The 13,875-nt window shown below is 40.8% G+C and overlaps 1 protein-coding gene across 1 annotated transcript in view; it reads right to left on the reverse strand.

Annotated features, from left to right (window-relative positions):
• The window catches only part of dip2ba (disco-interacting protein 2 homolog Ba), a 43,515-nt gene extending 31,986 nt beyond the window's left edge, over positions 1-11,529 (reverse strand). The window contains 1 exon segment of the mRNA XM_029435272.1: positions 11,445-11,529. Coding sequence (XP_029291132.1) covers positions 11,445-11,529 — 85 coding nt within the window.
• Between the last annotated feature and the right edge of the window lie 2,346 nt (positions 11,530-13,875).

Consider the following 13,875-nt stretch of genomic DNA (forward strand, 5'->3'; position numbering starts at 1 on the left):
CTGCAGTTACAGCATTGAGAAAGCCAAACTGAAGAAGAGAGTACATTCAAAAACCAAAAAGTCTAGAAAACTATATTTGCTTCTCCAAAAGACACATCACCGATTACTGACTCCTTAACTTACTTTCCATCAAAAATTGACACCCCCCCCTCTCATCTGTGCTTCTGTTATACTCAGTCAATAACAGCATGCTGTACAATCTTGGCAGTGACAGTCCGTTTCATAGATAAACTCAGAGCACATAACTGGATGGTTAGTTGCCGAGTCAGACAGCCACAAGTGAGTTGTATGTTAGCAACAGTAAAAGGTTAATATAGTTTATTCTCCAGTCAGGCTGCCTTTAAGCACACTATAACCGCACCAAGCTGTTAGCGAACAGGCATGGCTGTTGGGGTGAGAGGCCAAATTCCAGATTGATTTCTGGTCAGATTAGCCAGATAATCCAGTACAGTAAGTGGCAGCTAGAGCTATTGCATAAAAAATGCTTTAAAAAGGATATTGAAATGGGGCTATCGCACCTGTTTGAGGATTTATTGTTAAACCCTTTTCACAGGAGACAGTTTGCCTCGTCAGAGGTCACAGGTGTAATTAATAAGATTGATTACACCTGTTCTTCATTGGCTGCATACAATTAACAATCAGCCAGCTCCAGGGTGTCACTGGCACATTCAACTATCTTACTGAGACACGTAATAAAACTGAGTCATCGTTAATGTTATAAATAACACCTGTGTTTTCTCTGCATAACGACTGCTGGGAAAAACGTCTGCGAGTTGCCAACAAATGCTGATGGAAAGCCAATTCAAACAACAACAAAAAAAATCATCTTACATTCTTAAAACTTTCTAGATTAAAACCATTTATTGGCAGCAGTTGATTGGTGGATTTGTTCCTGTGTGATCAATAACAACAAAACATATAATCACAGTACACGCAACGAGGAGTGTCCACAAAAACACAGAGCCACAAATACAGTAGTGACAATTAATACTTAAAGGAATACTTTGATATTTTGAGAAATGTGTTTATTGGCTTTCTTGCCGACACTTCGATGAGAAGAGCGATGACACTCATGTCTGTGAAGTACAAGGACAGAGACGGGAGGCAGTTAGCTTAGCTTAACAGTTTGAAATATTGGTATTGTTCGTGTTGGCTCACTGTCCCACTCTCCTGGCTTACTGGGACACTTGAATTGAGCAGAGTCATCATTAATGTTATTAGTAACACCTGTGCTTTTTTTTTGTACTATGACAAAATGTCTGCGGTGTAAAATGCCTATTCCGCTGTATAAATAAACCAGTGCGAGTTATTTTAACTAGCAGGGGAGTATAAACAGGTCAATAGGTTGACTGACTTAATTCAGCACTCTGTAAAGAACAGGAAAAAACTAAGTAGAGACTTATTTAGGCAAAAGCATGCTGGTTTGATAACTGCATGACAGAGAAGTGTTGAAACATTTGCTGGGTAACCAGAGCGTACTGAGCAGTGAAAGTGAGCCAGAGGTATCAAGTTTCACCGTGGCGGTGTTGTACTTAAGATATACACACAGGGGTCAGAAGAGTGGGGCAGACCTGACCTGAGGTTCACTGAGACTTGTACATCAACTGAAGCGTAATCTGTACACTAAACCACACGTGCCATGTGAACTGAGCTTGGCTTTATAACATCCTCTCCATGGTCCATCTCAAGATGACAAATGCACCAATGATGAGCCTCGCCTCTGCTCAATTAAAAGAGGACATTAGTGTAGAAGGAGAAATGTTAACCAGGCAGCTGATTTCATTAAATCAATACTATGAGCTTAGGAGTGGCCCTTGAGACACACTCGCATCCTAAGGTGTTGAGTCTACAGCTGACATTGAGACCCCACACACAGGCCTTATTGCCTACGTTCCACTCTCTGGACAGCTCATGGTCCTGACCTCCCACCACCCACAGCTCAGTCATTAAACAGCCTGTCATCACGATGGGAATCTATCGCCACTCTGAAAATGATAGCTCTGAATGTGTGGGGAGTTCCAACAAGGTGCAACACTAGACGAATGTGGAAAAGAAAATGCAATGTGTAGAAAAACAGGTTGTGTTAACGCCTGCCGAGCTCTAAAATATTTAAACCTTTGTGTCAGCGAAAATATTTCACTTCATGTGGAACTGCAAGGTCACAGTGGTGGTGAGGCGACGTTAGCAACAAGCTTCTCACTACGACACAGGCAGGTAGGGGATTAGATGAAAGTGTAGTGAGAGAAGGAAAGGTGACAGACTTGACCGTGCAGCAATGAAAACTGGTTTGATGCCGACACAACTTTAAGAAACGTAATCTTCACTAATGCAGGTACATTTGAAAATCCCACCGTCAAAGCTTAGTCACAAATAACAGGTATTTTCAGAAAGTCGATGCAATAAAAACATCGGTCAGACAAACTGTAAAAACACTGATAGACTCTTCCGTCAAGACCGTTTCATACGTAAAGAATAATGCATGGCATGTATCCGCCCTGTTATTCGGATCTGCAACCACATTGAATGGGTTCTTCCTTGTTGGCCCTTGAAACACCCTCCCACCAAGTTTCATGAAATTGGGTCAGTGGTTTTTTTTGTAATCCTGCTGACAAACCAACCAACAAGCCAAACCGAAAACCTTTAACACAGTTTTGCAGAGCCAGACATGACGTTCTCACTTGATGACACCATATCTCGCCAACAACAACTTACTGAAGTTTCTAAATGGCGACATTATCTACCTCAGCTGTTTACGCCAAATAGTGATCACAGGGTTCGAGTCTCAAGAGAAAGTTTAGTTGGATAATCTTGAGGTGTAACTTTAACTCTAGTGTCTATTTCATCACAATCACAGCCGACTGACTTTATAAACATCCAGACAACAGTCATCAGTGCGTCGTGACTGGAGCATGTAGCAGGACACAAACCTACCGTAGAACGAAGGCCTCCTGCTGATAGGAGTGTGAGAAATACTGTGATGCTATACAGACACTACTAACAGTGACATGTGGCTCATCTTTAGCTCCACAAACCATCTAAACGTGAGTCAAATCACTGCTAGCATTATAAAATCTCGTCCAATACTCATCACAACAGTGACTGTGTATGAGGGACTCAAATACACCTTCACATTCATCTTTTTTATTATTCTTAATCTCTCTACAATTTAAGGTCTGTTTTGTTTTTACACAACTGTAGCTGTGTGTCAAAATATGAACCTAATGCTTCCATTCAAGGCTATAAACATACAATACAGACAACATTTCCTGTGTGCTATTGACAGTTGAGAGTAAGAGGTTAAAACCCCACCCATTTAATGTGTTTTCATGGTCTTTGTTTCATGTCTCTTTCTCCGGGGAGTTGAATTAAAGGGGTCCATGACTACAAGCCAAGCAGCAGCACAATGCGTTCTGAGGGGCCAAGAGGGGAGATACACATCGGCTTGTTGAGGAGGCTTCCTGAGGACTTCTACTCACTGGTACTTTTTGATAACCCTTTGGCTCTGCACAAGAATTAGGAAAATAACTTTTCAAATGTAAGGCACGGATCCAAAAGCAAAACAAATACAACAACCCAATGAGTCACTGACAGAGAAAGCAGTTGCCCTTTTGGAAACTTTTATTGTATATACACACACTCTGGTTTCCCATCAGCCCTTCCTGTGACGCAGGCCTGCGATTTCATATATAGAAACTGACCAGCTGCTGAGAAAATACCCCCTGGTCTACACGCCCTCTGAAAATGGCTGTAATGATCAGCTGTGGTTGATCAGCTGAAGAGCCCAAATGAGAGAGAGAGACAGAGAGCGAGAGCGAGAGCGAGAGCGAGAGCGAGAGCGAGAGCGAGAGAATCCAATCTTGGTTACAAAAGTCATCCTTTTTGCAGTCAAATTCATTTGATTCATTGTTAACATTATTTTATTACTGAAAAGGAAAAACAATGTCTTCATAGCTCCAAATATCAGAAATGTCCCCGTCCCAAAGTCTCGGGATTGTTGCGAAAAAGGACCTCTCATTCCAAATGTAACACAAACTGTGTTGACATTTAAAGATATGTTTTTGAACTGCTCAAAAGCATTAGAGACATAAGTGGGCAGACTTGTCTATTAGGATGCTTGTTTGCTAGTTTGTTCAGTAAGGACAAGAAGGGGATAACTATGCTAATGTTTTCAGTTTTTTGCTGCAGTCAGTTTGTCAAATATTTTGACTGGTTATATGCAAAGATGTTATTTAAATCTAACCAATGTGACTGATTTTAAAACTATTCCCTCGTGATGTGTTCAATGAAGAAACTCCAAATGTTATAGAAAAAAAATTATCTAATCTGGAAGCCAACCATGAACACAGTGAAAGCAACAATGTAAATTTGGTAGTTTCTTGCGTCACAACGGCTGCTGCTCAAAATTGGGATGTTTCCCTCAAGCAGTTGGAGACACCAGCAGGTACGGTTGTAAACACTCCCCGTTTGCTCCTGCATCTCCACACAACAATAACATGACACTGACGACAAATAAAGTTGACTAAATATTTGCTGTGATAAAATACATTTGTTGATTTGCACGTAATTTTGGCAGGAAGTGAAGCCAAGAGCTGCCTGCAAGATAGGGAATCACTTAAAAAACTTATAGCATCATTTAATTAACAAAGTATGTATGTATGTATGTTCAAGTAGTAATTTTTAAGGAAACAAGCTAAAAACATCGAAAAACCACTGGTATGACTTTTTAACAATTAGCATACCTATAGCAACTTTCTCCCTTAGTCAGACAGCAGGCTGATTGAACTGAGAAGGGCAGTTCTCAACAGGCTGCAGTATTTCACACACAACCCATGCAGAGGCCAACCAGCCAGTTGGTTGGATGGAAGCATTTGCTCCTGGCTGCCGTCTACTAGCCAGAAACATTTGCCTCAGCAAGAAAGAAATACAAACAATTAGGACTGACTCTTTGGGACTTTGAGAGGGTGGCCTCCACTGCAATAATGGTGGAGCTTTTGTGTCAAAGAGATGCTTGTTTTCTCCTCCTCAGGCATGAAAGCGAATTTGTCTTGCCAGCCAGGTCTATTTATATTCACAAGAGCATTCTTCAGCATTAGCACAGTCACATGGCTCGCCGGGCAGTGGATATAGCCTGGCGATACATTGGAGGGGCTCTGCAACAGCTCCCACTGAGTCTGACAACACCGAAAGAAACAACAGGACAATATTTCTGTTTCGCCATCAATGAGTTCATCATTTAGCTCATGAGTTATAAATCAGAGTGTTAATCAGTCAGCGTTGTCTGGTGTGTCACAGACTGGGCCCCTGACTGTATGACTGCAGGCCAAAAGAAAGCACAGATTAATTGTGCAATACAACTTTAGAGCGTTGCTTCACCGTCGCCGTCATCCCAGTTGAGATTACAGGTTGGTCAAGCAGAGCGGTGAATGAAGGAAGGTGGGTGTTGTAAAGACTGGGAGAAAGGGTCTGATATTACAAAATTGCCAGTCATTCTTCACTTATGATGAGTCACAGTTACATCGAAATGAGTAAACAGCTCGGGGGGACAGGAGGCTAAAACAGGTTCTCTTACTTTGTGGTGGATGGATGTGCCCCGGAGAAAAGGGCACACCTAACTGCAGTAACTCACAGATTTACAACAAGCAGGAAACAAGCCTGGCTGCATAGATAGTTGTATTTCTGCTGAGGTTTCAATATCCCATCAATGGTTGAATGATAATGTTTAATGTAGGGCTGAAGCGATTATTTTCATCGTCTATTATTTTCTAGATTAATCGTTTGGTCTATAAAATGTCACAAAATGGAAAAGAACTTCTATTCCAGTTTTAATGATATAAAAACGCAGAAAATCTTCAGATTTGAGTGGTTTAAAAACAAAATCACTTTTTCCGTCAGTCGACTCGATAAGTTGTCTAGTCGATGCGGCTCTAGTTACCGCAATGTGATTGTGAACTTTTAATCATAGACTGTAGGGAAATTCTCCATTATCTTGCCTACCGCCACAGGAAGGTCAGATCACAAGGTCAGCACCATTTCAGTGACAGTCCTGCTCAAGGGTACCTCAGATGAGAGGAAGCTTCTAACAAGGCCCTTCATGGCACTACAGACACTTTCCCACTGTTTCATGGCTTCCATGAGTCATCTCAGACTTCGACAGTGCAGCAACACACGAGTCCTCACACTGGGGGAAAAAACATCACTGACAAAGATCTGTTGTCTATATAATAAATTCAAAGCGAATATTGATTTTTAAAAAAGATGTACTGAAATACATAACAGTGGAACATTACTCTGACTTACTCTTACCCTGCCATATCGCAAAGCCCGACCTGACTTCACATGTGAGGTCGTTCAACAAGTTGAGCATCTTCTACTGTAGAAAGAGATGTGCAGGTCCGCAGGGTTGATGAGTGGGATGACAATACATCTCCTGGCACTAATTCAAAGAAGTCACGTTGTTTTCGTTTTTCCCTATGCATGCCTCAACTTCTACCTGGGGAGCGTAAAGAAGTCACGCTCACCAACAACCACACACACAAACACACCCACACCACACACACCCCCACCACTCTGTGAGGGTGTCCTGATATTTAATGAGAGCATGTGAATAATTCAGCCTACAACAGGTCTGGAGGAGGAAACTGCAGCCATCATTAACTATTCACAGTATAACAGTATTATGACACACACACATTTGTATGTGCAGGCATACTGTATGACACACAAGCACACATAAAGAAAGACCTTTGCCATGAGTACCCCACCATCTGCTCCGACCTGAGGCCTTGGCTCCACAGCTACGAGGAAGACGATCTGTGAATTTTGAATTCTGATTCTATTGGGTGCCAACAGAAACATATACTTCTCATATATCTAAACAGAAATAGAATTTGATATGAAAACTCATTAGACTGCTCAGAGCTCATTTAAATGCGGTGAAAATTATAGTGGAAGGTTTAAACTTGTCTTGCAAGTAGGACTGGGCAATAAATCAATTTCATTGCTCATCATCCATCTTCATAATCATATTGTTACAAAACGCTCACGAGGAGGTATCGTGGTCTACAGTTGTTGCTACGTCTAAATGCAAAAGAACGTAGGAAATTTTTTTTTTAATTATAGCATCGTGTTGCATGAAAAACACTATAAACATACAGTAAGTCGTCTGTAATTGCAATGTTTTAGATTTGTTTTGGGTGAGGACATTTGTTGCATTTAACCATCCCCTATCCCCCTCCCCTTTTTCCTTGTCTATTTAGACTATCCAGTAAAGTACATCTTGTTTGCATAAAACAGTCTTTAAAATGACAAAATAACAAATTATTGTTAACATATTGAAGAGATAATGCTGTGGTAGTAATAACAATGTGAGTTTTGAACATATTGCCCACTAGAGCTGTTAACAAAGCATGTTGTGTCCGGCCTGCAAGAGTCAAAAGCTGTGAAATTAGGAAGATATTTCAGCTTTACTATCAGTGTGAGAGGCACTTATTCCTCTTTTTTGTTCCAGCACAGACCTCTACTTTATAAACAACAGTTCTGCAGCATACGAGTTTGAGGAAGTCCATCGCATGTCAGTAAAATGTCTCAAAATAAGCACTTTGTCTGACTTTCAACAAAAACAACAGTTTGCTGCGTATCCCGTTCAGACATAACACCGAGAGAGAACAGTTACGTTTCCACAGCCTTCCTCCCAGAGTCTTCCTCAAGGATCCATCAGGCTTTGCCCTACACGCTGTCACTGATGGCTAGGGTCAAAAAGATGGATGGCTGATACAGACTGGGTCCTTATCAGTGCTGTCATCCTCTGCTGAGGAACCTGTATCTTAATGCAAAACTAAGCCAAGCCTGCTTCTGCTGCATCTGAATGCTGGTTAACTGTATGATTGGCCTAGAAAGGAAGTAGCTGGCAATCATCTGGACTCTCCGTCTGCACATACTGACCACAGATGCAAACAAAGAAAAAGAGTAAGACGTTATCTCCACATAAACACAGGCACAAGCATGTGCACCCGAGACCGTGTTCCAGAGTTTAAACACTTAGACGGGGAGGAAATGCCTATCATTTCAAATAGGGACGCCTCAAATAGCTGGATGGAGTATCGCTGACAATGATCTAATCAGGTTGATTTTACACACACAATAAGCAACATGTTAAAATAAATAAAAGTCACTAAAATAAATAAGCACATGAGATAGAAATACTATGAAACCCAATGAGTAAGACCTTAAATAAAAACCAGGCTAAAAAGTTCTGTCTTAAGGTTTCCTTCAAGAGGTCCTCGAAGGCGCAGGGCCAGGGCCACATTGGCTAAATTAATAATTAAACACAGGTGTCGGATCAGTTCTCGTTATCGGCCGACACTTAAAGCCAAGGGATCAGAACTGATAGTCTGATGGTCTGATCGCATCCCTATGAAAAAATTTCAATTATTTCAAGGTTTATTTTTATTTCAAAATGGCATCTTTGCCTGGACCACCGGCTACTAACTCACAAAAACAATCCGAGTGGAATTATGCTTGTGTCAGCAATGTCAAACTTCTGTCGGACATGCCTGACAGATGGTGCGGGACGTCAACCAGGTAGGCTGGTTCTAGGAAATAACCAGACATGACCTTTTACCCCTGGCTCAGCTGAGAGGTGGCATGGTGAGGGGGGCGAACCACTCCCTCAGTAGTGCTTACAACACGTCATCTTCTCAAGTACGACCAGTCACCAGCCCCTCCCTACTCTTCCTATGGAGGCAGCTCATTCCAACGTGCACACAAAGGCAGGGTTCAGCTGAATGGCCTAAATGGCAGCAGAGCTCCTGGCCGCGGCGGCTCAGACCAGCTGAATGGTCCTCATTGTGTCCCCATGGTCACAGGGGGCTAGCAGAACTGGGTTGATTTTTAAGAGGCCATTTGGCAGGCCTGTTTTCTTATCCGAGCAACACAGGAACAGACATTTTCACTTCGCTTCAGAGGAATGTTTGTTATGGACTCAAGAAAAATAGCCCATAAAAAGGTAATGACATGCTGCATGGATCCAGTCATAAAGAGGCTAGCTGGCTTACACACACACACACACACACACACACACACACACACACACACACACACACACACACACACACACACACACACACACACACACACACACACACACACACACACACACACACACACACGATCATGTATTCATCTCCTTTAAAAATGACCTATAATACAACTGTGGTAAATAGTAAGCCTGTAAGCATAAACCCTTTGTTATTAATGGGCTAAAACATCCAGAACCACCAGTACAACTCTTTAACATGCCAGGCCAACACACTAAATCCTGGCTGATCTACACCTGAATAACACATTAACCTTAGAGGTCAGATAGGTCAGATACCTGCAGATGCACTAATATATCATCTTACTTTCAATACCGGCTGATAGGAGCTGTAACAACATCCCACTCAAATATTCTTATAATTAAGAGCAATTAGCTTGTAAATGTTTACTTCTTTTACTGCAATATTAAGTCATATTACTGTCACATGAAACAAACCATTGTGTCAAGGTCTTTGAAAAAGAGCTGTAAATCAGACGTTTCATCACGATACAATATTAAATTGATTATTTTAACATTACGATATTTACTGATATCACAAAGTCCGCCACAATACGATTTTGATACGATTCGATTCAGGGGCCAGCGAGCTATAGGAGACGATAACATATGCCAATTTAACACAAACTGTTACATTCATATCGACAACCAAGAGCAAAATATGACTTGACAATTTTAACGTCGGGTTCTTCCAGACATTTTAATGAAAAACAATATATTCTGTTTGATTGAAAAAAGATGCTAAAGATGTTAACGATGATGATATGCATCGATGTTTTCACTTTTCATCAATGATATTGGATAGTTGATAATGGAATCGATATATTGATCCTGAACAATGGATCGTTACACCCGTAGTCTTTTATAGTACCAGGTTTCTTTTTAAGGTCTTATTACAAGCATAGTTGACCTGCATGTGTATTACGTGTTGTCATATCAAATACTGGTCATCAGTGTCAGAAACCATATCACACCTCTAAAATAACCAAACGTCAATCAGCATGGACAAGTAGACACTGAGCAGTCAGTGCGCAGGACGGATGGCTGGATTTGGTCACCTCAGCTGGAATGTATCCCAGGTGCCATGAGGCAGGACAAGGGTGATACTGTCACTAGGATGTGACAGTGTGTGTCAATGGGTGTTGAGCAGGACAGGGGCTAACAGCTGCTCTGGGGGGAGGGGTTCATTTGCATATTTTTGAACTACAATAATATATATATATATATATATATATATATATATATATATATATATATATATATATATATATATATATACACATATACACATTTATGATATTGTCTCATATCAAATCGCAGGACCCTGAATTGAATCGAAATCCTATCAAGGCAGACTTTGTGATATCACCAAATATTGTATCCTTTTCCAGAGAATATCTAATATCATAATGTGATGAACAAACATAGCGTACACCTGACACAGATCTCCCCACAAGATTGAGGGTAGTGAAACACAGGATGAGCAAGGCTTGTAGGTAAACCTATAATTCTAGTAATATGAGGTTTACACAGGTGTAAGGATCTGTATGTACATCTTGTTGTACTCTGAGGTCATACACTACGTTTGCTAATTGCTAACAGTCATTCAGAACAGTCTGTATCTTCCTATGACACCAGAGCAGGTGATGACTGTAGGCCTGGTCATTACATGTCAACAATTGTCACAGTGACTCACAGTTTTTACTGCTTTTTCAGCGGAAACCTGAACACAGATGGCAAGAAGAAGTACAAGGCTAGTAAATGATGTGAAACTGGAAGCCATGTGGCCACAGATTAACCACATTCCCACCATATGAAGAAGTATAACTAAAGATGATCGGAAAAGGGTCATGCCCTAATAGCCAAACCTTGCCTCTGGCCATCCCAGTCACACACACACACATAACACACACACATAAACACACACACATACACATACACACACACACACATACACCACACTGAGCTATGGCTTTGACATTCAATCTCACAGCAAATTAGGAGATTTGGCACATAAACAGATCTTTAAATCGACGTGTTAGCGTAATATTAGCCACTATATGGGTTAAGATAAGGCAGACACGAGGAAAAATGGATAAAGCCTTTCTCTTCTTCCTCCTGCTGCTTGTCATGCACTGCTAGCTCGCATGTTCACATCATGCATTAGCACAAATAAGCTAGCTTCAGTGAGCTCTCATTCAATGTATTATACACGGAAAGTAGAATAAAAGGGGGGGAAATTACTGGTTTAATCGATGCTGGTTAGCCCAGACAGCTGAGACACATAGCTAGCTTGAAAATATGCTATAGCATCCCCCCATAAGGCAGGCAGCCCCCTCCCCTGCTTTACCTTCAGACAGCTCCAGATCCAACTCCGCCAGTTGGTCTCTACCCTCTTTTGGCAGGGCGGACATATCCACGCCGCGGTCTGCCATGACTTTGTCGAGAAACACGAGTGCAGTCTAGTTGAAAAGGAAGGTAAGTGTAAAAAAAATTAAAATAAAACGCCCTCCCTCAAGACACAAAACAAGCATCAGAGTGGGAGAGACAGTCCATCCGTACGGCTGGCCCCTCCGCCATAATGGGAAAAACTCACCGACGGCAACGAGCCGCGATCACGTGACTGCCTTTACCTCGCCTGTCCGTTAATTCACTGCATCCCAGAAAACACACCGAAACTGTTGCTCCCCCTGGCGTCTCAGTGGCAGAAACACACACACACACACACACACACTTTTTACTAATATAGCGCTGTACGATGTCATCATGTCATAAATTAATGTGTTTAGTGTCTGTTGATTGTTCCTGCCCAGGGACTGCAGATGGAAATTAGTTCATTGCTAAATCAGGCCCTTGTTTAATAAAGATAATTAATAATTACCACTCTCAGTAAACTTCCAATAAATAAGAAAAGGGTACTCTGTTGTTTCACTTCGTATGGGACTGTCAACAATTTAAAAACAAAATAAAAAATACTGGACTATATACTCAGACTATATATAAGTTTGTTGGAGTAAATGTGCCTCACCAAGCAAAGATGTGTGTACTAGGTATATATTAAATTATTTTTAGACATGAAGACAAGTGGACGCCTGCTGGGTATTTGTGGTGGTCCGATGCTCTTGGGATCCTTCAGGTGTAATATGTTTATTTTCATCCCGTAAAGCAATCCCTAACCACCGGTCCGCGGACCGGTACCGGTCCGTGGGTCATTTGGTACTGGGCCGCACAGAAAGATTGAATAAAAAAATATTTTATTTTGAAAGAGGTTTTATTTTGAAAAATTACCGGATACATCTGCCTGTGCGTCTGTGTCTCTTGACACAAGTCAAGACGTTCGTCTTTCAGTCAAGTGATACTTTACTTCAAAAAATTAAGCACACAAGCAACAATGAGAGGAAAACACACGTCTTTAAAGAGCTTTTTTGGAAAAGGGAAAAGACCCAATGAGGAGACATTTAAAAGACAACATTAAAATACGTGTTTATCGCTACAGGTGATTCTCATGTGCCGCTCTGCAGAATATACAGGCTCGCGCATTAAAAGACAAGCCCTTGGAGCTTTTTGAAAGAAACAAACATGAACAAGAAGGACATAAACAATTACTGATAGCACCACATCAACACATGTGAGTGCACTGAGAGAAGAAACCTTTTACTATTGGTGAATAATTTATACTTCCTTTAAAATTCCTTTTTTTTTACATGGCAATATGAATTTAAAATGACCAAGCGTTGCGACCGTCATGGGTGTTCATCAGGGTCTCCTGCCTTGGATTATTTTTAAAGACCTGCATTTTATTAGATTTATTTTTAGACCATATTCCACCCATGCAATGAGCCCAAGATGGAACAAACTTTTTTGTTAGTTTCATACTTTAATTTACTTTGGACTTAGTAATTTGATTAATTGCTTACACAAGTGATCAAACAAATACATTGACACACATTAAAACTGGGGCACGTATGTCAGCATAGGAGTGAGAAACGTGGTTGGTTTCTGGTATTGTAGGCAAAATACAATATAATGAAACTGGCATGTGCAGACAGTAGAGCTGCGACTAAAGATAATTTTCATTATTAATTCATGTGGAAATTATTTCCTTGATTAACCGTTTGTTCATTTTAGTTAAAATAGTGAATAATGCCACAAGGTCACAAGTCCACAATGATCTAGGTGACGTCTTAAAATGCATGTGTGCTTAAAATTTGTTTTGGTGTTTTGTTGAAGCTGGAACCAATATATGTTTGGTTATATAAATAAAATTATTATTATTATCGACGTCGATTCAGCTCCAGTAGACTGTCACGGACAAACTAACTGATGGACACATAAAGGCAACAACATCATACCACATATAGGATGCACAAAGTGTTGGACCCCCAGACAATTTCTGCCCCACAGCAGGTTAATCCGACCCTGGTCCTACTTGAGATGAAGTACTTGATTTTATATCGTACCTAAATTCACTTAAGAATACTTTTAAAGGCCAATGTGGCATTGTGACTATAACCATTATAAAAATAAGTATACCCTTCCAACCACTCCCTCTGCAATTAAGGGCTGCTTACAAAAGGTTACGATCAAGTTTCCTTATAAGAAACATGGACATTGTCTTGTGAGGACAACAAGCTTCAAAGCAAACTTTACATAACAGCATAATTGTAGACTGCTGTGTCACTTCTGTGCCTTTCCAAAAGTACAAAAAAATCAACTTAAAAGTAGCGAGGATTTTAGAAATACTGAAGTCATGAGTCCAGCTTCTTGGAAAATATATTTTA

Source organism: Cottoperca gobio, chromosome 7 (genome assembly GCF_900634415.1).
Source record: "Cottoperca gobio chromosome 7, fCotGob3.1, whole genome shotgun sequence".
Lineage (NCBI taxonomy): Eukaryota > Metazoa > Chordata > Actinopteri > Perciformes > Bovichtidae > Cottoperca > Cottoperca gobio.